Below are 26231 nucleotides of genomic sequence, written 5' to 3' on the forward strand. Positions count from 1 at the left end.
TTCTCCTACTTTAATTTCAGTGAAAGAATTTTGTTTTCAGAAAAGTGAAATATTTTAAAATTTACTCAGTAACTAACTATAGTATTGTGTTCACTATGCAACTTATTTTTAAAAGGGACATGTTTCTTTCTCTTCCTCTCTCCCTGCTCCTTCCTAATCTCTCCCCCTCCCTCATCTCAGAGGAAACAGGGTTACCTCTCTTCCCTATCCTATTCCCCTGTCCTTGAGTACACAACCACCATAGCAAAGAAGTAATCCAGTCTTTGGGGATGACACCAGAAGATCTCAGAAATGACTATCTTCCAAATTAACAAGTGAATTACAACTAGGATAGAGATCATAAAAGCCCTCCCCCCCCCCCCCCCCCGTTCCTGCTGATGGACAGAATCACAGCCTCTGTGACAGAGTCCCCTGTTTCTCCTTTGCTAGCAAAGCAATAAACCTTCTTTTTCCTCCTCCTTCTCCCGCCAAAAGAGAAACTTTTTACTCTAACTCTTCTCTCTGGCTCTATTTCTTGGTATTGTTCCTAATTGGGTCCTTTAAAGAAGATAAAAATTAACTTTAAGTTTCTCTGACTTTAAGATCAATAGAAATCAGCAAAAGAGAGAAAAAAAAGTCTGACCCTGAGCCTGACCCTGACTTGTCCCATGGCCCAGCAACTGCTTCTGGTTTTGCTATTTGGATAACCTCTGGGTGTCCCTTCCACCCCCACAGATCAAGTTGGAGCTCCCGAACAAATATTTGTCCCGATTTTGAGCACAGTTAAAGAGCTTCCTTCTCTTTCTCCTTTTTTTTTAGTTTTCTTTTTTTTTTTTTTTGAAACACGGGCTTTGTGCCTCTGTTGTTCCTTTGAACTTGATTCAGGAGGAAGGAGTGGAAGTCTCTCCAGGCCATCTGCTCTGGAGAACTTGGCAAAACAGTCCAGCAAAATGAAAGGACTCACGTGCTTTCTCATCTGGTTATTTCTCTTGGAAGCACCAGCCTTTGAGATCCCCACAAATGGACTTCCTGAAGTAAGTACTTCTAGAGCACTCCTTGCTGTTATTCTGAACAGTAAATAGCAGATCGCAATTGCTATAAGATGACCTTGCTCTGTGTAGAATGGAAACTTGTAGAACAATCATCAGGGTACAAGCGTTTACCATTATAATTACTGGAATATGTGTTTACCTCTTAAAGCATTAGCGGGTTTTGCATGAGAAATAAGTCAAGTTCAGTGGTCAGGCATCACTGTATAGTGTTTATGGAGCACAGCCACTGATTCTCTACCTAAAAAAACCCCAAAAGATTGCTATGGGAATTAAATGATGTACGTAAACTACCTGCTGCAGTGCATGGACTGGCGAGTGCGTGACAATTATTAAGAAATGTCGCCATCGCTCCTTTCCCTAGGAGTCATTATTAAAGCACCATTGCTTTTTGTACTAACTGAACTTTGATTTTAGTATAATGACACTTTAAACTTTCCTATTAAAGGGGAAGATGGCAAGTGTACTGGCAAAGTGCAGGAATAATTCCCATGGAGTTCAAGTTCTCCTTTCTGGGCCCTTGATCATCCCAATGTGAGGGAAGCCTTGAACTGAATCTTTCTGAAAGTCATATAGGAGCTACTGTTTTCCCAGAAAAGCAAAATGTGTTACAGGACTATCCTAGCAAACACAGAGGTCTTGCTTGAAGAGAATATGATGGAGTGTTTGCAGGGGGAAAGTCCCTCTGCCTAGAAATCATTGCTTTTTTTTTTTTTTTTTTTGCGGTACTGGGGATCAAACTCAGGGCCTTGTGCTTACGAGGCAAGCACTCTTACCAGCTGAGCTATCTCCCCAGCACCATCATTACATTTTCTAACGCTCTGAAAACCATCGAATGTGTTAGGAATCTCTAACTGAAGTCAAGACACCCATATGTGTTTGTGCCTTTTCAGTCATTTCTACCAGGTCTTCCTTTCCTACCTACATTTTTAACTCGGGAAGATGAATTGATCACATCTGCTAGCCCACCATTGCTAAGGCCCCCAGGTCTACCCAAATATTCCCCAAGTACCTACTTAATCAAAGTGGTCACTTTGGCCACTATGTGTGTGTCCCATCATCTCCACACAGACTCAAAAATGAAGTCCCACCGCCAACAAATTTACAGAGTTAATTACCTTTTACTCACTTCTGAGACCTAACAAGCAAACAAAATATATTGAAAAAAATCATTGTATAAAATAATGAGATGGTCCAGAGGCAGAGGAAAAAGAATATGAAATAATATTACGACTACTCCAGCTGCCTCTATTGCTCTAGAAATAAACATCCTAAATCCTTTTTTAAGTTTGCAGAATATGGCGATCTGGTGGAACTGGCCCCAGGGAAATTTCAATTTGTGCCAGAGAACCGGAGGTATCAGGTACAGTAAGCTTTACTTTCGAAGGGAAAATAGGTTCGTGAAGGAGCTCATAGGTGAAGAAGTGATAGTGCCTCTTGCCAGATTTTCTCAAGATCTCATTTCTTAGTGAGTTTAGGGGTCTTGCACCTAGGAGGAAACACTGTCAAGGTTAAATAAAGTGAGACCTCCGTAGAGCTCTCCAGCAGCCACTCATAAGGGTCCCCTTAGTCCCCTAAAGGATACATGGCTATGAGTTTTCTTCAAAATTAAAGATTATAGAATGATCTTATTGTCTTATAAGAAATATTTGCCTCTTAGGAAGGGTTTTCCTAATCCAGTGGTGACATTTCTCATTGTGACCACACATGCTCCTTCCTCTGGTCACTCTGCCATGAGAAGCAGCTCAGAGAGAACCATGGGAGGAGAAATGGCCACACTGGAGACCACAGACGCAGTCTAGGTAAAATCTTGTAATTAATGGCGGTGAGTTCTTTGCCATTTCCAGGAAGGTTTGGCTTTTCCCACACAGAACCCACTGCTAAGAAAGGAAGTATTTACAGAAACAACCCTGAGCAGACCAGGGTTAGTTTGTGTGGGTATGTTTGACTTTCTAAAGTCCAGGATTTTTGTAGATCAATAATATTAAAACCCAACTGGTGAGACTTCATCTAGCCATAGGAGAGAAAACTTAGTCATTGGACTTTCCATTCAAAGAGACTGAAAGAGGGCAATCATTGACTTCACCGTGTCATATAACACCCGCTAAAGCCTCAAGTCACCCCAAATCAGGCAAGCTGAGCCTACATCCAAAACTTGCCTTTATAATCCATTTTATAATCCATCAGATATTAAATGCCCACCTATCGCTCCATTACTCTTAAGCCATTCACCTTCCAAAGGCAAGGCGATTTCCATGCCCACCGGGCAGTTCTTCATGTGGAGAATCCTCTAGCATGGTGGTCGAGAGCACAGAAGTTTCCAGATGCCAGTCACTGTGTTCAGCTATAGGGTTAATCACGGAGGAAGTACATCTAAGTCCCTCCTGGCATGTAGCTTAGTTTAAAAGGAAACAGACTCTAGTAAACTCACCCCTCAAGTGGAAGGGATCATACGCAGATGCTGTGAGTGTAGGAATGTGCTCCTTGGAAAGTACTTAGTGAAGGAAGGTGACCTTGTGGGGGGGGGGGCGGTCAGAAAATTTCAAAGGAAATTCCACCAAAGCTGAGATGGGAAGGATGGTTAGAGGGTCGCTATGTGGGGAGTCACAGATAGAGGGGGGCTGGCAGCAGGAATATTTTTAACAGTGGGAGCAGTGTGTTCAGAGCCCCAGGGCAGAATGGAGCACCCAAATCACCACTCAACTGAAGGAAAAACAAATCAGAGTGAAGAAAATATAGACTGACCAGGATAGGTCTGGCTGGACATTTTCATTTAAAAATATTCATTTTAGCATTATGTCATAGCAGGGATGTGCACTAAACCAAAAATGGCTGAGAAACTTGTTCAGAAAATCCCACCAGTGGGAAAAGAGATTTCGAGAATATTTGATATTTATGTCTCAGCTCTAATGAATGAACTACAGCTCCCTACTGAAGGAAAAAATAATGTTTTTGATGGAGAAACCTGTTTTTGCCCTTGAGATAATAAGTACTATGAAATTGAAGGATGCTTGTCTAACTTCCTTCCACAGAGAAGCCTTTCTGAGGAATCGGGAGAAGTGATGGTATGTTTGCTTTGGTTTTGTTATAAGTTGGAGTGTGAATGATTTTCCCGTTAACCATTACCTGGAAGTCAATCCAGAGATTTTCTTGGTCTTCGTCACTGAGAGTATTTACCTGACTTTTGAAATACCCGCTTGCCCAATTCTGTTTGAAAATCTTTCCAAAATTCTTCACTAGACAGCCCAGTATTTGTAGACAGGACAGTTGCCACCAAGGAATGAAACTTCTTTATCTTTATTTTCTAGAGTTTCACCAAAAGCGTAGGTTTCATCTAACCACATGCATTTATTGCTACTTAACAATTCCAATTTAAAATCACATCCGACAGCTTCGGAGAGTAAAAGAGTGGCCCTGGAAAGGAACTCTCAGACATGAAATGGCTCAGTTCCCTGAAAAGTTCAAAGTAGACCTCTCTGTGGTCAGAAGAGGCCCAAAGGAAGTCATTTATGTTGTGCTTCCTGCTCTGAACTGACAGATACTGTGGGAATATAACACTTAAAGGGAAGAAAGAGCAAATAAATTAGTCTGAATTTTATCTTAGCTTGAGATGAACTAAGTGTTAACGAGTTATAGGGTTGTATCTTGGACAGTAAAGTTTGGGGGACGAGACCAAGTATTGAAATAAATAACTCGTCTTGGAGTAAAAAGCAAAATCTACTGTGTTGCATACTTACCAAGGTCCTGGAAAAATTTGCATACTGACATACAGTGATTTTTATACCAAGGCTACCATAAATCGATAGAGAAGGATGGGTATTGGGCCAATAATTACATCAAAATTTCCTGTCCAGGGTATTTATGCACTTCCTACACCCATCATTGTTCTCAGTGATTATTGTTCTCAAAGTTTTATTTTGGGGGGAAATATGAGGATTGACTATGAAATAATACTAGATGACATCAAAGAAGACCTGTAGCAGCATGGGACTTGGTATGGCTGCATGAGCCCTTCACCCCACAGCACCCCTGAATATACCCCACTCTGGGTACATTCAGGGTCCCCTTCCAACCCTGGATCCAGCCTCCTTTCACTAGCTTTGTTTCTGCATTTGCAGTTATGCCCTGGACTCTGTCAATCCTATTTTGCTCCCACAACCGTTTTTTACTTGGATTTAAAAAATTCATAAACCCAGAGAGCTAAAAGGCATTGTAAAGTATCTCAGAACAAAGGCCCTTCTTCTTGTTGGATGTTCTGAGAAGTTAGAAGACCACTCAACAGTAGCAAAGTTACATATTTGCAAATGCTTTAGAATTGGTCATAACAAGTAAAATACACTGCTGTTCATGGTGCCTACATAGTTCCATTTAGAGTGATTTTTCTATGATGCCTTCTTGACAATTTCAGGAGAATGTTGATCAAGTCACTCTTTATAGCTATAAAGTCCAGTCCACCATTACTTCTCGTATGGCCAATACCATCATTCAGAGCAAATTGGTGAACAACTCTCCACAACCTCAGAACGTCGTGTTTGACGTTCAGATTCCCAAAGGAGCCTTCATCTCTAACTTCACCATGTGAGTAACTTCTGGGAAGAACCAGGTATTACATGGTTCACAGAATCAAAAGCCTTCCTAGTTAGAATGTAACTCTTCTGGAAGTTTCCACTTCCTGGATCTGCTGGATGTTGAGTGAGTCGTTATGGGGTGGATCCTAATAATTTGTGTCCAAAGTATCAAAAGGATTTGCTTTTCATTCTAATGAATTAAAACAAACTTCAGGCTATCTCTATGGCAACAACATCCCACTTACTTGCATTTTAATGTCTTTTTTTGGAGGAGAAACATATATGAAGATGTCCTTACTTATAGAAAACCACATATGAGTATGTGTGCTATAAGTCAGTGTCATCTGCCATATGTGTCTCTATGGGGGAAAAAATAGTCGAGAACTACTGATTAAATCAGATCATTTATCCAGTGCTTGAATTCCTCCATTATATCACTGACAAGTGGGTTATCTGGGCTTGACTTGACTCTTTCCTTAATAATAAACTCACCACTTCCCAAGGCAATCAACTCAGTGGTTGACAGCTCTGTTAGAATTATTTCTTATACTTAATTTAAATATTTTCCATTTTCTACTCAATGACTCTAAGGCTACTCTCATAGAATTTTTTACAAATTCTCTACAAAATATATTTCGAAGTGCTCATGGGTGAAATGATATGCTGTCTGAGATTGACTTCAAAATAACTGAGGCGGAAAGTGTGGAAGTATAGATGAATTAAGATTGGCCAAATATTGATATTGGTGTAGCTGGGTGATGGTTTCATGAAGGTCGATCATATTTTTTCTCTCAATTTTTCATATATTTGAAAATTTCTGTAACTAAAACAATTTAATCTACACCAATATCTTTCAAAGAGTTAAGGCCTGTTATCCCATTGGAGGTGACTGGAATGACTTTCTATCCCCTGCCATTCAGGTGGCCACCCCCAGGGAATGCTCCCACTGGCCAGTTTCCCCCTGGAACATACCTGCATGTGGTCTACTTTCTCATTAGGACATTAGGTTGAATTACTTCTCATTTGCTTGTGTCCTTCATACACCAAGATTTAATCATTGCTTATCGTGAATGAACAAAGTAAAGGGTTCAATTAGCAAGTACTTTGGTTATTAAAAACTGCAGATCCATGTTAAATGTATTTTCTAAAGAAAAAAAAAAGTAGGTGGGGGAAAAAGCATTATGTGACCCTTTGATGATTGGCTTAAAAGTTTACAACTTTTTTTTTTTAAGTCAACCATCCATAGAAAGTAAAGGGAAGGGGGAGGTTTTTGGTAGTATTATATGACACCATGTCTAGAAATCCCATTTAAAACTATTTAAATACATTCCTATGTTTAAGCCACATAATCAGATCTCATTCTAGTTATCTCTTCTGTTTTCCTTCATTCTTTTTGTTTCTTCTTCCCCTTCTCATCCCATAAAAGATGTGAGGTGACAAGACAGAATTGTGAAATGTACATTTATTTTGGTCCCCTCTGCTTAAGGCTAAATTTATAAGACCTGGGAAAATAGCTACTTCACCATCACAATTTAAAATGAACTCCAGCTGGTAGAGTGTTTGCCTCGCAAGCACAAGACCCTGAGTTCGATCCCCAGTACCGCAAAAAAATAAATAAAATAAAATAAAATAAAATGAGCTCATATCAACCAAAACACATCTTCTACTCATAAAGGGCCTGAATAGTCTACCCTGGGAGATGGGTCTCTTCACCTTGAAGACCTCTTGGGACTCTCAGCCTCACTGCAACATGGTGGAAGAGCGCTGGCCTGGATGTGTGGATTCTCCTCTCACTTTGGTTCTGACTGGTTGTGTGACCTTGAGTGTGCTACTTGTCACCTTGGGTCTGAGTTCTCTCATCTAAAGGGGAAATGTGCTCCTGGCACGTGGGGCGGAAAGTTCTTCAGCTATCTCGCACATTATGGGATGTCTGGTGTTCTTGGTCTCCCCCAATAAATGTCAGAAGCACATTCCAGTCACCATAACAACCAGAAACTTCTCCACACACTCCTAAATGTCTCCTTGGGAGAGAACTGATCATTTAAATACTGTAAATGTCTCACTTGCTCCTCAAATTCTGTAATTCTACTCCTCTAACCAACCTTTACTTGGCAAGAATTAGGTACTAGCCAGGTAAAAGATGGGTAGAGACAGAGATGCAAAGAGAAGGCAGAGCTGCTCAAGGGAGATGTTATAGAGACAAACACAAACTTTGCAAAGGATTTGCCTACGCCTTGCTGCATCTTTTTGTAGTCTCTTCCGCCCTTGCAAGAAAGCAACTGGCCTTGCCTTAATGAAGTACCACAGACTGAGTGGACTCAAACAACAAAGATTTCCTTCTCATAGTTCTAGAGACAGTGAAGTCTCAGATCAAGGCTGCAGCAGATTCAGTGTCTAGAGAAGATTCACTTTCGGATTCATAGATGGCCGCCATCTTTTTGCTGTTGTCACATGGTGGAAAGGGCCAAGAGAGCTCTTGGGGCTCTCTTTTATGAGGGCACTAATTCTATTCATGAGGGCTCCACTCTCATGACCTCATTATCTCTTAAGGGATCCACTTTTTAACACCATCATATTGGGAGGTAGGATCAACCTGTGAATTTTGGTGGGACAAAAATATTCTGTTCATGGCATATCCCCGGGCTCTTCCCAATTCTTGACTCCCAGAAGAATGATCTGATGAACCAAACGGAAGTCAGATAATTAGCGATTTATCAGTCACCTCTCCTAGTCACATTCGTCATTCCAAAGGCATACCCAGAGAGCAATGCTTCATCCGGGGGACAAAATTTGACTATGAAGAAGTTTAAAGGCAAACAATAGTACATGAAGGAAAAGTTTTAGGGTGGGAATTAACTAGCCCCTCTCAAATCACAGTCAGATAAAGGGAGCCCCACCTATGGATACCTCGAATCTCTCTCTTCTCGTTTCTTCCAGATACTGAACAATCATTTCCCCCCTTCATTAAATCAACCTTATTAAATGGGTTGCTTGCTGCTTGTTAACTTTGCTAAGACTACTGCTCGGTTCAACCCAGTGCCTTCTGTCATTTTCTAGGTCTGTAGATGGCACGACATTCACCAGTTCCATTAAGGAGAAAACGGTGGGCCGAGCTCTCTACGCACAGGCCAGAGCAAAAGGCAAGACGGCGGGCCTGGTGAGGTGAGATCTGATCGACGGGGCTTCCCTCCCATCCCATTCCCCCAGGCCAGCTGGCCTCCAGAAAGGAACCAAACTTAAACAAGTGGAAACTCTACAAGTCCGAGGGTACAATTGGGCATCATAATTTCTATTTCCCTACAGGCCTCTATTACAGGTTTTTGGGAATCTCACTTAGGTTGTGCTTATATTGCTTGTCTTACATGGATATCCCATAAATCAACACTGGTTTTTTTTTTCTTTCCAAAAGACAGCAGAGAGGGAACTACAGAAATAATACATTGGTGATCCTCTTAGCAAAACTTACAGTATATACAAAAGGAAAATATTAGAACTGGCTTTAATGGTCTTTCTGCCTTATTTTTAAGGTATAGGGCCTCATTTTTTTTTTTTTTTTTTTTTTTTTTTTTGGTGCTGGGGATCGAACCGAGGGCCTTGTGCTTACAAGCAAGCACTCTACCAACTGAGCTATCTCCCCAGCCTGGCATAGGGCCTCTTAAAGCATCAAGGACTAAGCTTTGATTCTGGGGATTTTTTTTTCCCTTTGTAGTCTTACATGAGACACTGGAAATGCCAAATCACCTCAAAAAAGCAGACTTTAGCTGGGGATATAGCTCAGTTGGTAGAGTGCTTGCCTCACAAACACAAGGCCCTGGGTTCAATCCCCAGAACCACAAAAAAAAAAAAAAAAAAAAAAAATTAAAAAGCAGGCTTTCAAGCAACAAGCTCCAAAGGAATCTTCCACATATCACTCCTTACACTGTGTACTTCATCTTCTGCCATGTTTTTTTCTTCCTCATTTCCTCTTCTTCGTTCCTAAATGTACCTCTAGTTGAAGTTCTTTTCATGTCATTCATGCATTTGCTTATTCAGCAAAACAAAAAATGCATCCATTGTCAACTCTGTACCCAGTTCTGTCAGAAGCAGTAGCAACACAAAAACAAACACCATCAGGCTGTGGAAGAGACAGACAAGGACAGTGGCTATCCTTGTGCACAATGGACAATGCTGGTGCAGAGGGGAGTCTGAGTAGCAAGTGTGCAGTTTTGTTTGGATGGTCCAGAAAATCTTCAGAGACTGATGCTGCATCTGAGCCCAAATAGATACATGGAATTCAGCCAGGTAGAGAAAGGAGAGAAGAAATTTGAAGGAGAGGGAACACGTCCAGCTTCGCCGCGGGTTAATTAGCTCTTTGTCTTCACAAGTCATTTTGCCAGCTTTGCCCATGATTTAGACTACATCATCCATTCATTTATTTCTCCCACATACTAGAGATTCAGCAGAGAACACAGCTTAACTTCTAACCCACTTCTCAGATAATCATGGCCTCTTCCAGCCAGCTTGATTCTGCCTCAAAATTTTGCGATAGGCCACATCGGCCTTTTTCTTCCACTACCCAATATCCCAAGCTGACTGCCTCAGTACATCCCTGATCCTAAATGCATAAGTTCACCTTGTTCATTTAGTAATTTCATTTTTAAAAGTCATTCATTGTTACTGGGACCAGTGGTCCACTCCTGTCATCCTAGTAATTCAGGAGGCTGAAGCAGGAAGATCATAAGTTTAAGATCAGTCTCAGCAATTTAGCATGACTCTGTTTCAAAATAAAAAGTGTTGGCTTAGCTCAATGGTAGAGCACTCCCCAGTACCCCACCCCTGAAAAAGAGAGAAAAAAAAATGGGGGGGGAGTCATTTGCTGTTAATCCTAATATTGGAATCACCCTCATGGATAAGCTGCTGTTTGTTCTTTAAAACCATAAACACTTCAAGATTGATAATCACATCAGACTCAATAGGTACAGTGACTAAATATACTACCTGCCTTACACTGAAAGTATGTATTCAATTTGATGAAATAATGGAATTCTCCTTGAATACCTTCAAAAATATAAAGAATCCCTAGAATAGGTCTCAAAATGCATTGTAGGAAATAAGTGCTGTCTTTGGAGGTAACTAAACTTGGGTTTGAGTCTTGGAGCTACAATAGACTAGCTGTGGGATCTTGAGTGGGTTACTTATCTGCATGAGTCTCACTTTATGTCATCTAAAAACTGAGGGTAATGCTGTCCATCCTGCAGAACTGCTGTGTCAGAGATGATATGTGTCAAGTTCCTGGCATGGACTAGGGTCACTTTTGCAGACAAAATTCAAATCAGAAGTTCTAGAAGCAGCAGATCAGGGAGGAGAGGAGACAGAAATGCTTGGTAGGATTAAATTTATCCAGAAGTTGCACTTTTCTCTATCATACCTATTTCATAAACCACTGAGCAGGTCTGATCACCCAGGACAAAGACTAGATGCCCTCTGGCTAGATTCTGGTTCTTGCAGTTCAATCATGTGTGCGATGACTTATGTTGGGGGCTCCTGCATTTAGGAGCAGAACTGTTGATATGGAGAACTTCAAAACGGAAGTAAACGTCCTCCCCGGAGCAAAGGTGCAGTTTGAACTTCAGTACCAAGAGGTGAAGTGGAGGAAGCTGGGGTCCTATGAGCATAGGCTTCATCTGCAGCCTGGACGACTGGCCAAACACCTGGAGGTGAGCCGGGGGGCTGGTGGCAAGTGCCTTCTCCTAGGGTGCCGATTGCTGACTTAAACTTTCGTCACTACTTTTGCATTCAGTGCCCTCGGCTCTGCAGTACATTGTGGTGTGCTGAAAAGATTTGGGTTTGGAATCACCACACCACTGCCTTCCAGATTTTGAAAGCGGCTCGGCTCCTTTGTAACTGTATTAGATTTTTAGGGTGCTGTAAAAAATTATCACAAACTGTGTGACCTGAAATGACAGAACTGTACTCTCCCCCACTCCTGGAGGAAAGGAGTCTGAGATGAAGGTGTCAGCAGAGCTACACTCCCTCTGGAGACTCTGGGAAATCCTGCTCCTTGCTTCTTCTGCAGCTGCTAACATTTCCTGACTTGTGGCCCTGTGGCCATAACACTCTTAATTTCTTCCCCAAGGTCACTTCACTCTCTCCTCTGGGCATCTCACATCTCCCTCTGCCTTCCTCTTACAAGAACACTTGTCTTTGGATTTAGGGCTCACCAGGTAGAACAAATTCGTCTCTCCTCAAGATCCTTAACGTAATTGCATTCTTAAAAACCCATTTTCCAAATAAGCCACATTCACAGGTTTCGGGGGCTGCCCTGAAACCCCTACCACTGGTCTGCATGGTCAAGTTATCCTGAGTCTCCACTTTCTCATTTTTAAAAAGACTGCTAGAATACACTTGCATTTCTTAGTTATAAGTGAGATGAACTTACAAAAATAGATGGACATAATTGTAAGTGAGGTGAATTTATGGGAATAGGACCTCAGTGAACGCTGTCTTGCCCTGTCACCCCAACTGCCATCACCTCAAGAGAGCCATGCCTTTGGTGTTGAATAGCACGGCTATCCGCTTGAACTTGCTCTTTTCTTTGCTTAATTCTCTGTGACATCGTGTGAACATTTTGTGTGAGAGGCAGTGAAGTGAGAAGAGACCAAAAAGAGCACAGACACACGTTTCCCCTTGACAGATGGGAATTCGAAGCCCACAGGTTGTGACTTGCCCATACACATCCAAGATGAAAGGCGAAGAATTCACGGTGGTGAAAGTTTGATTCTAATTTGGAAATCTGCATATCTGATAAACAATATTTACAGTTTGCTATCAACTCCGTATCAGGGTGTGTGATACTGAGTTATTTTCTGGGCTATTCCTAGACCTTGTGGGAATTAAAAGAAGATGCCTGTCCTCCCAGCAAAAGCAGTTACATACCAGGGCACATGGCCTGGCACCAGGATGTCAGGAAGTCCTGCCCAACTAAAGGTGTGATCCTGATCATGTTTCCATTAGGGTGATGGGTGTGCACCCATCACCACATTTTTTAACTCAATACTAAGAATCTCAAGGTAAATAGTATCAAGCAGCACTTATATCTGATGAGCACCTAGTCACTAATGAGGCCATTATTGAAGTTGTTGATGATAAAAATAATATTAACAAACAACTTTGTAAGTGATATGAAAACATGTGCCCTCTCTAATATTCAGGGGAAGGTATTTAGACCTCTGATATTATTAAAATCCTCACCACAATTTATGAGAGAAATGTCATTATCCTTAATTTACACATGAGGAAACTGAGACTCAGTTTTACACATGAGGAAACTGAGACTCACTTGAATACCTTGCCTAAGGTCACAGAGCTAAGAACAAGTTAACTACATTCTATGCTATAAATCCAAAAATTTAAGTTTCTAAGTTGGGCTGCATGCAGATAATGATTTTTATTGCATATATCAAGTAGCACATAAACATTTCTTACATTTCTGGAATTTTTGGTCACTCTTAAATCTTCCATGCTTTTAGGAATTCTTCCCTTTTAAAATGGGACATACAGGGTTTGCTATGTTAGAAAAAGTCAGGTAAAGAGGCAAGTTTTCTGATTTCTGGCCCAGAATTGGTACTAACTAAGTATGGGATCTGGGCAGTAAGTTAATTTAATTTAAGGTAGAATTCTCTGGACTTTATTTTGTCATCTGTGACATAAGAGGGTTAGACTGGAAGATATTTAAGGTACTTTCCAGCTCTAACATTCTATGGCATTTGTCCATTTCCCAAGAGATTTAATCTTATACAGAGATAAGCTAAGGAGAAGACAAAAACTACAGACCTTCTCCTTGTCTTGAATCCAGAAGAGCTTTTCCAATCACCATCAGAAGGGCCACTGAACTAGAAATACACTCCCCTCACAGAAATCAAGGAGAATAAAATCTCTTTTTAAAACACTCTCTTGATGTATCAAATCTGGGGAATAGTTTTATTCTAACATTTGGTTCCTTAGAGAAAGACCAATAAATGTGATGAGTGACTCAAGGCCACCATGGGCCGGCCCAACCTCTTAGCAGAGCCAACTGCAGGGCCTCAGACACATGCCCCCAAATGCTCAGTTGCCCAGTGGTCCTACTAGATTTTAGAGCTGGGTCTACATCACACGGGACACAGGCTTGCTAAGAGTTTCTGCAATCCTCAGAGATTTCCCCCCATCTCATGGAGAGAGCCAACCTTGTCCTGAGGACTCCATGCTTGATTATAGATAGGAAGTTGTGGAAGAATAAAACAGAGGCCCCCATTCTCTGCAACTTCCTGGACATTTTCCCCTTTCCTCCAAGAGCCACACCATCATCCACCAGCGATGGCTGGGTCTGACTCTCCTGAACCATCTGGTCCCACTGATTCTGCTAGAAGGCTCTTGCCAACATGGAGAACCAGTTGGTTTTTAGGAGGTAACAAGAATCTAGGGGGCATGTTAAGTTCACAACTTATTTGTAATTAGCAAGGAAGAAAATATTGAAACTGCAAGGAAGAAAATATTGAAACTGCAAGGAAGAAAATATTGAAACTGCTCACACTGGTTCCCATGACTTTAGGAAAGCAAATTTTTCCATATTTTTATTGGTACATTATAGTTGTGCATGATGCTATGATTTGTTATTACATGTTTAGGCATGTACACAATATAACAATACAGTTTGGTCAGTATCATTCACCAGTATTTCCCCTTTCCATCCCCTTGGTCCATTTCCTCTACAGATCTCCCTTTGATTTTCATCACACAAACTTTCTTTTCCTTTTTCCTCTCTAATTTCATATGAGAGAAATTCTGTGGCCTTCTGAGTTTGGCTTATTTTGCTTAACATGATGCTCGTTGGTTCCATCCATTTTCCTGCAAATGACATAATTTCATTTTTCTTTTGACTGAATAAAACTCCATTGTGGGTCTATACCACATATACTTTATCCATTCATCCACTGATGGAAACCTAGACAGGCTATTGTGAATTGTGCTGCTATAAACATGGGTATGCATGTATCACTTAGTATGATGCCTTTAATTCTTCAGGATAAATACCAAGGAGTGGCATAACTGGGTCATGTGGTTGTTCCAATCCTAGTCTTTTGAGAAACCTCCATACTGATTTCCACAGTGGTTGTACTAATTTATAATCCCCAAAACAGTGTTCCTTTTTTTTTTCACATCCTCCCCAGCATTTATTATTATTTTAATAAAAATTTTAATTGTCGATGAACACAATACCTTTGTGTCATTGTAGATGGACATGATACCTTTATTTTATTTATTTACTTTTCATGTGGTGCTGAGAATTGGACTCAGTGCCTTACACGTGCTGGACAAGTGCTCAATCACTGAGCCACAATCTCAGCCCTCAGCATTTATCATTGTTGGTATTCTTAATGGCTACCATTCTGCCTGGAGTGAGATGAAATCTCAGTGTAGTCTTGATTTGCATTCCCCTGCTTAGGAAAGCACATTTAAAAAAAATTTTTTTGAGAGAAAAAAGCAGACATAATTCCAGTGTAGGGACTTCCAAAGGGAAGCAGTTCATTGCTTTTGCAAATCCCAAATGAGAAAGAGGTAGTAAGAAAAGCAATGTGCATACCAGGCACTGTCTGATGACTTCAAATCTCAATGGGTATGTATAAAAGATGAAAAAAAAAAAAAAAAAAGAAAGAAAGAAATAGAATAGTGTAACACAGGGCCTAAAGAATAATGCAACAATTTTAATTGAAAGGTGGAGCTAGGGCCAGGTGTGGTGCACAGAGGTGTAATGCCAGCAAGTGGGAGGCTAAGGTAGGAGGATCGCAAGTTCAAGGCCAGTCTCAGCAACTTAGCCAGATCCTGTCACAAAATAAAAGTTAAGAACTGGGGATGTAGCTCAGGGGTAAAGCACCCCGAAGTTTAATCACTGGTACCAAAATAAAAAAAAAAAAAAAGATGGAACTCGAGCTGTTAGAAGTTAAGAAGTAGTATACAATGTGTTTAGAGCCCAGGCCCAGGATTGGAAGAAGCCTGGTTCTGCCACTTAGCATCTGCATCATTTTGAGTCTCTGTTTCTTCAGCTGTAAAATAAGAAATAATACTAACTAAGAATAATAATAATCAACAATAATAATATTTGTGAGAGTGCAATGAATTAATACATATGAAGTGGTTTACACAATGCTTAAAATATAATGAGCATTCAGGAAATACAGCTCTGGCTATGGTTTTGTCAAGAATCACCAAAAACATTTCTCCCTGTTGAGTTCTTTCAAAGAAGAAAGAGAAAGAATAAAAAGGCCCAAGATACAGGGGAAATGGTCTTTATTTGACAGATCTATGGAGTAAGTGCAGAATAATTTAATAATGACTTTCCTTCTTCCTTTTTCTCTGACAAAGTGAAGGTGTCTAAATAAAAATAGGATAGAATGAAGAAAGGTAGATTTGTACATTTTGTGTGGGTAAACACAAAATACTCTACAAGCAAAGAGGGTTATTTGGTTCAGCTGCTGGTGGCCGGAGGCTCCAAACAACATGGTACCAGCATCCTGGCTACATCACAACATGGAAGGGAAGCATCACAATATGGCAGAGGGAGAAGCATAAGGTCTGGCCTTGCTATCTAGCAACTACTCCCCCCAACACCACAGACCAGCATTAATCCCTTCTGAGGATTAATCACCTAATCACCTTGCAGTAGGCCCCACCTCTCAAAGTTTCCACCACTTCAACACCACCACACTTGGGACCAAGCGTCCAGCTTGTGAACCGTGGGGGACACACTCAACCATATCCTAACTGTAGCAATGGGGAATCAATCCTGAAGGAAAGAAGCAATAGAAAGCATACTGAGTTGCTAAAGAGGGGTTAAGCCTCCATGTGAGATGAATCCCATCCCAGGGAACTTGAAGAACTTTCAGAAGTGATAACAGAATCAACTTGGAAATGGCAAAAGAATTCAAGTATTTAAATATTTCACTTCTTGCTTAAAAAGCCTTTAAAAACTTTTAATGCTACAATTTCTTTCTCATCTCTAGGTGGATGTGTGGATTATTGAACCTCAGGGAATTAAATTTCTTCATATTCCTGATACATTTGAAGGCCACTTTGATGGTGTTCCAGTCTTATCTAAAGGACAACAGAAGGTAAAATGAGCACTGCCTGTTGCCAGCCATCTAAGTGGTCAGTAGTTCCTGGGTTCCACCCTCCTTCTTGTGCTAGAGAACAAGAAGTGGTCTGGTGCTGGGCTAAGGGTACTGTGAGAGGAACAATGAGCCTAGGATTTTCTTCCAGATATATCAAACACAACTCTCAATTGTTTCCTTTCATTTTGACTGGTGACCGTCCCTTTCTGGGCCTCATTTCTCCAAAATCATCTACTTGACCAGGAACTAAAAGATAGTTTTCATCTAATATATGGTGGATTTTCATGAATCAGAGCAAGAAGTGCCCAGCTTAATTCTGTCTTAATGGTCAATGATAAGCAACTATAAAAAGGTCAATCTTTCCAATGACCTTTACACACTCTTTCCAGAGTTGGTAACCATCTTTTCCATGGAGGGTGAGGGAAATTCTTTGAATGTCTTTTTAAAAGGCCAGAAACCTGGGGAACTGGACCACAGTCAGCAGATACTCCCCCAAAAAGCCCTGGCTCTGTCCCTTCCACCAGTAGCAGGCCTGCTGATGCTGGGTGCACTGTGGCCACTGGGCAACACCCCCCACTGCCGTGTGCACAAGCAGGTGCAGCCGTCAAGCCCTCCCCTTGAAGGGGCTGGGAGCAGAGACTGGGTTCTGATGTCACTCTTCCTTCCAGGCACATGTTTCCTTCAAGCCCACAGTAGCACAGCAAAGAAAATGCTCCAACTGTTCTGAGACTGCGGTGGATGGAGAGCTGGTGGTGATGTACGATGTGAACAGAGAAGAGAAGGCTGGCGAGCTTGAGGTGAGTGCAGGCAGATTCCAGTGGGACTGCCAATCCCAAGTCAAGGCACGCCTCGGCCTGTGGGTTGTTTCTAGCTGTCAAGGCAAGTGTCGAGGCTGCAAACAAGGACTGAAATCTTATTTCTCCAAAATGCCATAAGCATTATCTTTTACTTAGTCTTTTTAAAATCTTTTAGTTATTTATCATTTGTCTTTTATTTAGTTTTTAGGTCATAAAACTAAAGTTTCATTGGGTCTTGTGTTAGCTTGCTTTCTGTTACTATAACAAAATACCAGAGATAATTAACTTTTAAAGAGAAAAGAGTTATTTGGCTCATGATTTTGGAGGTTCTAGCCCGTGATCAGGCAGACCCATTACTTTTAGACCTCTGGTGAAGGTGTGTATGCAAATGGGGGTACACACAGTAGAGAAAATGCTCACCTCATGGTCAGGAAACAAAAGAGTGGAAGAGGGAGGGACCAGGTTCTCACAATCCTCCTGGAGGGTACACTCCCTATGACCTAAGGAGGACCTCCCATATGACCCCACCTTGCAAAGGTCCACAGAACCTCCCAATAGAACCACCTTAAGGGACAAGCCTTTGACACACCAGCCTTTGGGGACACTCTCCATGTTCAAGTTATAAGAGGTGTTGTGCGCTAGTCCAGGAAGGCCATGAGCAGGCCTCCTATAAAAACTGATAGATACATAAATGGTGTGAATCCACATTGTGCACAACCATAGAAATGAAAAGTTGTACCACATTTGTGTACAATGAATCAAAATGCAGTCTGTAAAAATAAAAATAAATAAAATTTCAAAAAATAAATAAAAAACTACTAGAAAATTACAAAGTGGGAATTTTGGATACCTCTGATGACTTGCAATTAGATGATAAAAGAAACACAGAGATTCTGGGGTGAGGAGGAGAGCATAACCAAAGCCCAGAGAAGGATCTGGAGCTCATGGTGAATTCTAGGGACTGTATTTATTGTGAGATTCCTTGAAATCTTCCCTTACTCCTTTTGTCATGTCTTAGATGTGTGTCTCCATTTCTCTCATGCTAAGGGTAGAATCCCAGAGCACCTCAGAAAGACTCTGAGTCTCTCTACAGTTGGAGGGTAGAGAAGTGTATTGGAGACCAGAGCCACATACCCTGCAGCTGGGGACTGTACAACCAGATGGCAGGGGATAGAGAATTAGGCAAGTGTCACTAGAAGACAAAGAAGGTGGGCAAGAATCTCGTTGCTTCCCACTAACTTCAAGAAAAATCAAAATTCTCTGAAGTGGTACGTGAAGGTCTTTGTGACCTATCCTGCTGACTCTCTCCCTAATTTCTTGGATCCCTGAAGCTATGGCCCCATCTTGCTGGACCACTTACTGAGCTCCAAGTGCAGCTCTCCACCACTGTCTGCAATTTTTCTCCCCAATTTCTACCCCAGCCCAGCCCAACTCCCACAATGCAGGGCTAATTCCAAGTTTATTCCAGGTCTCAGTGGAGAAGCCAATTCTCCCCCATCTGAATCCCAGAGCCCTTTACTTTCCTAGTCATGGCAACTTACGCTGCACTGCAAATCATCTTCACTTCTCTGTATCCTCTGCTGTCTGAGAAGCCCCAAAGGTCAAGTTGTCTGCTTGACTCACCACCGGGCAGCAGGGCACCTGGAAATGGCTCCAGAGTGAAGTGCTGTAGAGTGGAACCCTGCTGAGACGGTTGGACCCTCCCGGGAGAGGAACAAAGAGGAACAGCAGCAGAAGCAGGAGGTGGATGTGCACAAAATCCAGCTCTGTTCTGGTCTTCAAGAGTGCCATGCCACCTTCTCCTATCACCCACCTCTCCTCTCTAGTCCCCAGGCCCCCCATTCCCTACCTTCTCAATATTGGTCATGAGCTGATTCACACCTATGTTCTATTTTGCAGGTATTTAATGGATATTTTGTTCACTTCTTTGCTCCTGAGAACCTGGACCCAATTCCCAAAAACATCCTTTTTGTCATTGACATCAGTGGCTCCATGTGGGGAATTAAGATGAAACAAGTAAGTACCCCTCATTCTCAGTGCCAGGCAGAACTGCCTACCTTCTCTGATCCCCTCTGAATGCAATAGTTCATTGGCCCCTCACACTCCGTCCTTAGGGCTAAGACTCAGGAACTATTCGCAACCGAGGGTGCCAGCTCTTCCCAAGGGTGTGAGATTGTCGTGTTTTTCCTGGACACCCTCCAGTCATTCCTTCATTTAAAATTTCTCTTCCATCTCCCTGTTCCTGCTTCCTCTTCCCTTTACTTATTGTCCAGTATTTCCTTGCAAAATTATCTTGAAACTCACCTCTTTGAGAAGTTTCATCTCTGCATCACCTCTTCTGCCTCTGGTCACTCTTCTGCACCATCTTTCAGTTCTTCTGCAGATAGGGGAACCGTAGAGCATCCCAACATCAAAGACTTGGGGGAAAGAGGAGAGTCAGCAGTGGAGACTCATAAAAAGCCACTCATAAGAGGGGGAGAAAAACTCCAGAAGACAAACAAGGAAATCATTCTGAGGAGGGAGTGGGTTAGTTAGGACACCTTGAGAAGGGCAGCTTCAGTGGAGTAATGGAGATGAACATTGGATGGAGTGTGTGCAAGAGAAAACGGGAAGAGAAGATTTGGAGACAGTGTGCTTAGACAATTCTTTCCAGGGACTTAGGGAAGATGATGAATAGAGAAAGCAAGTGAAGATGAGGTTTTTAAAGGGGTGAGAAGTGCATGTTTTCGTGTTTCTGGAAGTGTATCAATGGAGGAGTGAGAGTCAAGAGGTAAAGGGCAGTTGCTAGAGCCATGGTCTTTAGCAGGTGGCATGGAAGGAAATCTAGTTTGCAGTAGATGAATTTGCAGTAGGTAGAAATACTGAGGGTTGCTCTCAGTATTACCAGGCAGGATGGAAAAGTGCATAGATACAAATATTACTGATTGGGGTTTAACAGTGGGAGGAGTCCATGGAAATTTTCCTCTGATTACTTCAGCTGTCAGTGGAGCAAGAATCGGGTCATCAGCTGAAATAGAAAAAGAGGCGGATGTGGATGTTTCCAAGAAAAAAAATATATATATATAAATTTAAAAGATTAGGAGAGTAGATGGACTTGAGAAATATAATTGATTTTCAGATGCCACTAAAGGGGTACCTGCAGTTTGTGATCCTTAACTTAAACTAGGACTAGTCAAACTGGTTGTGCATAACAAAAGAAGACAGTAAAAATGCAAGTATTCACAAACTTAAATACTTATTAAAAATGCAAGTTCAAAATACACAAGATCTAGACCTGTGTCGACTGAGATGGGTTAAAGAGGTTTTCTTGGAGAAGTCGGGCTTGAGTCAGTACTTGAAGGATGACTGGGATCGATGACTGGTCTCTTAGTTTCTTAGGCTTAGAGTTCAAGTAGTAAGACGCCTCTTTATTTTCTTTTGGAATAGACCGTGGAGGCAATGAAGACCATACTGGACGATCTAAGAGCTGAAGACCAATTCTCTGTGATCGATTTTAATCACAATGTTCGAACCTGGAGAAATGATTTAGTTTCAGCTACTAAAGCACAGATTGCAGATGCCAAGAGATACATTGAGAAAATTCAACCCAATGGAGGTGAGTGTGTTTGTCCTAAAGCCCACTGGGAAACCTCCCTAAGTTTCAAGTCTTTTTTCTTGGGGGGGCGGTTTCTTTTAGTTATACATGATAGTATAATTCATTTTGAGATAATTGTACCAGCATGGAATATATCTTATCTAGTTAGGACCCCATTCTTCTGGATGTACATGTTAATTCACTATGGTGTGCTCATATAAGTACATAGGAAAACTATTTTGGATTCATTTGCTTTATATAAGAATCATTATCCTCCACCACAGCGGTCTTTGCCCAGTTCGCAATGTCTACCTTAAATAAAATACATATATTGGTAAATGATGAATACTGTTTCTGGGTAAAGTATAACATGTAATGCAGCCTGATGAGTTTTTTAAAAGTCCAACCTTTTACAAAAAAGTTTCAGTAAGCAATGTTGGCTTTTGTGTTTACTCGCATAGGGTAAAATGCAAGTCTTCAGTGTATCTCAGCCAGGCTAATACGCATGCCTTAAACTGGGTGTTTTACAAAATGCCAGACTGGTGCTTTGAAGAGCTTATCCACCTCTAAGGGGATAGTTTATTTTTTTTTCATATTTTTATTGGAGCATTATAGTTGTAGCTAATGGTGGAGTTTTGTTTTGTTTTGTTTTGTTTTTTTATCCTTTTTTCTCATTATTTTTTTTTCTCATCTTTTGTCTTTCTTTTTTTTTCTTTTTTTTTTTTTTAATGGTGGAGTTTGTTGTTACATATTAGTACATGCACACAAAAAATATAACTATAATTTGGCCAATATCATTGCCCAGTATTTCCCCTTTCCCTCTCCTCCTCCCTCCCCCGGTCCCTTTCCTCTACTCTGCTGATCTCCCTTCAGGGGACAGTTTACTTTAAAGTAAATAATTTACTGCGCTATGGGACCTTGACCAGGCAGACCTAAACTTGCAATTGCTTGGAAAGCAATCAAATTATGATTTCATTTTGAATAATTATCAAATAATTATTCAAATATTATGTTATTGACCACTATTAAATAATTGTTAATTATGCTTATTGTAATAACTAATGATTATCGATAATTATTAATTATTAAATAATTGTTTTAGTATTGAAGAAATTATGCATAAGAAATCACTAGACAGGTGAACTGGAGTCCACAAGGTGATCTGAGTGCGTGTGAAGAGGAAGTGTTCACAATGGCACATTATATTACTTTAACAGGCACAAATATCAATGAAGCCCTCCTGCGGGCCATCTTTATTTTGAATGAAGCCAATAACTTGGGATTGTTGGACCCCAACTCGGTCTCTCTGATCATTCTGGTTTCTGATGGAGATCCAACAGTCGGTAAGTATCACTTCAGTTTTCTCATGACAGTTTTTTCACTGCTGTGCTGGAGAATGTGCTTTGCCCTACACGGGAAGTCTACTGACATGGGCCCGAGTTTCTAAAATATCTTAAGCCCAGCTTCCTCAAGACAGGCTCCGACCCTGAAGCACTCACCCTAAGCTGGTCCTCAGACACACTTAGTGGTGCTCCTGAATGCCTCGGTTTCCCCTCCGCGCTAGGGAAAGAGTTGAATTGGAATTCTAATAGTCTATTGTGAAGATTTGCTGATGCATTCTAGTGAAAGGCATTTGTGTTCCCAATTGTAGATCTGGAAAGATGGCGGGTGAGTTGTGACTGATGTGTGCTGGCCCCAGCTCCTGCAATAGTACCTCCAAAGGCCACAGTTACATATTCTCCATTCTTCGCATTCCTCCCAGTTGCAACTGGGGTAATGACGGCTCTGAAAGAACTTTTAAATTAACCATTTTTTCCTATCCACAAGAAGGCTCCACCATCTCCCCACTTATATTATCTATGTTTATTTTTATTTGTTTTACTTGTGTCTCCCTACCGACAAACATAAGGAACAGTGAATGGCAGCTTGCGTTGCTTGGGTGTGTTGCCATGTGAACAAGGACCCTTTCTAACCTGGGCCTGACACAGCTACACTGAATGAAAATACGCCAGGCAATAATGACAATGGCAACCAGAGTTTTGGAAAATAAATAGCAGCCATTTTACTAGCAATGAGACTAACATGTAGTTGCTATGTCTTTGTCATGGATTCCTTGTTTCCCCCCACCTCAGATTACATAACTTTTAAAATTCAAGTTTTGAATAAAATCGTAAGGAAGGAAAAGAAATGCAATTTTTAAAAATTTCTATTTCTCTGTAGTATGCTGCTTTTACAGAGAAATAGAAATTTTTAAAAATTGCATTTCTTAAGGAAAGAAGGACTGTGTAGAGGGAAAAGAGGGGTGGGAGGGGTGGGAGGGGTGGGAGGGGTGGGGGGAAGGGGAAAAATATAATAAACATCATTACCCTATGTAAACGTAAAAAAAATAAATAAATAAAAAAAAAAAAAAAAAAACACAAAAAAAAAAAAAAAAAAATTTCTATTTCTTACTCCTATCCCTTACCCATCCAGATCCTGTCCTGAAGTCAGTCACGGGCTCCCGATTCCCAGAGATAGTTTATGCATATCATGTTACTCTAAATATATATTTGCACACATAGATGTATATCTGCATGTAGATATACAAATGCATTACATACCTTCATATTTACCTTGATTTTTTCCTTTTAAGAAATCTGTCTTTGAGAATTTCAACATAAATTCAAAAAGACTTGCTATGTTCTTTTTAATAGCTGCATAGTATTTCACTGTTTAAGTATACCGTAATATCACCACTTGTCCTTATTGGTGCACATTTAATTTGTTTCTGATATGTTTGCTATTCCTAAATAATGTTGCCATGTACCATTGTCCATACTTCATTTTGACATGTATGGGTGCATCTGTAATAAAAATTCCTAGAAGTTGAATTACTAACTCAAAGAGTAAGTGCATTTTTTAATTTGGGTAAATTTCACCAAACTACCTTCTCTAGATTTTCCAAAACCTTTTTTAACATTGGTTCCTCCCTCCTCTCTTTTCCATCATCACCAACTTCAGGTGAGGTAAAACTGTCAAAAATTCAGAAAAACGTGAAGCAGAACATACAAGACAACATCTCCTTGTTCAGTTTGGGGATAGGCTTTGATGTTGACTATGATTTTTTGAAGAGATTATCCAATGAAAACCGTGGAATTGCGCAAAGAATTTATGGCAACCAGGACACATCCTCCCAGCTCAAGGTAACGTTGTCTTCCATCCTTGCCTCCTGACTGGAAATCACCCAGCTACCCATGTCCGATGCCTAAAAGAAGACAGTTGCACTTACTTTAAAATTGTCATTATTTGGTTGCAAGAATCAGAGAAGGATCCCTTCAGGAATTGAGCACTTGGTTCAATTGCTCCCCTCCACCCGTGGACTTCTGCCCTAATGGTGAGATGCAAGCGTACACTCCAGAGAACAGAAAGGTCTCCTGAGGCACCAGGGGTTCTGCTGGCTCTCTAGACCCACTGAACAATGGCCCTTCCTATCCTGGTGGCCACCTGATTTTCCTTTGAAGTGCTTTGTCACCTCAAATACTAGTCCTTTAAAATGTAAAATAGATCCAACTATGGCCTCTAAGTTTCCTTAAATACAAAAGATACAAATTACTAATTTATTTTACTAAATGGTTAAGAAAATGACATCAATGCCAGGCACCATATATAAAACCAAAGATAGGAAAGGGAAAAGGTTCTAATTTGGGAGTATTGACCCAGCTCACATTTGTTATTGTAAGAGTTCATGACTTTATCTTGCTGATCATACCAGAAAGTGGGAGAAAGATGGGTATCTTAAAGATTGATATTTCTAACAAGTTTTCTTGTCTCCACATTTCAGTTTTTTTCACCAAATAATCATGAGTGTATTTCTTGTCCCAGAGATCCATGAGATAAATTAAGAGGTATCTGCTAAATATGTGACAAACCTCAGAGAAAAATGCTGTCGCGTTATAAAGTGGTTAGAAAAATAATGATTTCTCTGGTCTTTTTTTTTTTATTATTATTCTTTCTGTTTTTATAAATGGTAGAAATTCTACAATCAAGTCTCAACTCCCCTGCTCCGGAACGTTCAGTTCAACTATCCCCACACGTCAGTAACAGATGTCACTCAGAACAGTTTCCACAACTATTTTGGAGGTTCAGAGATTGTGGTGGCAGGAAAATTTGACCCTGATAAGTTGGAGCAAGTACAGAGCATTATCACCGCGACTTCGGTACTACTGCTTTCTGCTTATTCTAAGATACTAACTGGTTCCCTGGAGACGGTCAGTTCTGTATGTTAACAACCAGAATCTAGAATAGAAGCAATAACTAAAGAGAAGTCAGGAGAAAATCTCTGCCATCTTCCCAACGATTCAGTCAATCCAAGCCTAGTCCCATTGGAGGGGGTCACTTACCTCCCCAACAGATGCCTTTTGCATACCCCCAAAAGGCATAGTGCCCTGATTCACTCCAAATGATTTATTAACTACCATTCTGCTCCCTTGGAGTCCTTCAACTGAACCTTTGGTCCTCTAGGCTAACACAGAGTTGGTCTTGGAAACCCTGGCCCAGATGGATGACTTGGAGGATTTTCTATCAAAAGACAAGCACGCAGATCCCGATTTCACCAAGAAATTATGGGCCTATCTAACAATCAATCAACTGCTAGCAGAGCGGTAAGGAGAGAAGAGTCCGCACGACAGGGATTTGTAAAAGAGAAATGTTCACCTACGATATTTGAGATCGGGCACAAAAAGTTTGCAACCAAGAAAGGCAGCAAATTAATATAGGATTGTGTTATTAACTTCCATGGGTTCCCAGCACTTCAATTAAAGCTGGGTTAGCTTTCTTTTTTATTAAGGTATAACATACATAGGGTATGTGAAGTACATTCATTTGAAGTGTGCAGCGTAATGAATTTGTACATATATATCACCCCTGTCAACCACACAGATCCAGATATAGAACCAGTGAGGGCTCCCTTACTCTCCTTCCTCCACCCCCACTATTCTGATTTCTGTCACCATCATTTAGTTTTGCCTGTTGTGTTACATAACCATGCAATCTGTTTCCAGCTTCTTTCCCTCAGTATCATATCTATGAAAGTCATCCATATTGCTGTGTATTTAAGTAGTTCATTTACATTTGCTCTTGAAAACAGGTTATTGTCTAAA

At 40.9% G+C, this 26231-nt stretch overlaps 1 protein-coding gene across 1 annotated transcript in view; it reads left to right on the forward strand.

Moving 5' to 3' along the window:
- The first annotated feature begins 831 nt into the window (after positions 1-831).
- Itih2 (inter-alpha-trypsin inhibitor heavy chain 2) overlaps positions 832-26231 on the forward strand; it is a 34557-nt gene continuing 9157 nt past the window's right edge. The window contains exons 1-14 of the mRNA XM_047520870.1: positions 832-1013; positions 2317-2391; positions 4061-4093; positions 5437-5606; positions 8654-8758; positions 11130-11292; positions 16615-16722; positions 17391-17519; positions 19419-19535; positions 20946-21114; positions 22311-22436; positions 24094-24275; positions 25104-25289; positions 25594-25733. Of these exons, the coding sequence (XP_047376826.1) occupies positions 930-1013; positions 2317-2391; positions 4061-4093; positions 5437-5606; positions 8654-8758; positions 11130-11292; positions 16615-16722; positions 17391-17519; positions 19419-19535; positions 20946-21114; positions 22311-22436; positions 24094-24275; positions 25104-25289; positions 25594-25733 (1787 nt within the window). The 5' untranslated portion in view covers positions 832-929. The remainder of the gene's footprint in view (positions 1014-2316; positions 2392-4060; positions 4094-5436; positions 5607-8653; positions 8759-11129; positions 11293-16614; positions 16723-17390; positions 17520-19418; positions 19536-20945; positions 21115-22310; positions 22437-24093; positions 24276-25103; positions 25290-25593; positions 25734-26231) is intronic.

This window comes from Sciurus carolinensis, chromosome 12, assembly GCF_902686445.1.
Source record: "Sciurus carolinensis chromosome 12, mSciCar1.2, whole genome shotgun sequence".
Taxonomy (NCBI): Eukaryota; Metazoa; Chordata; class Mammalia; order Rodentia; family Sciuridae; genus Sciurus; species Sciurus carolinensis.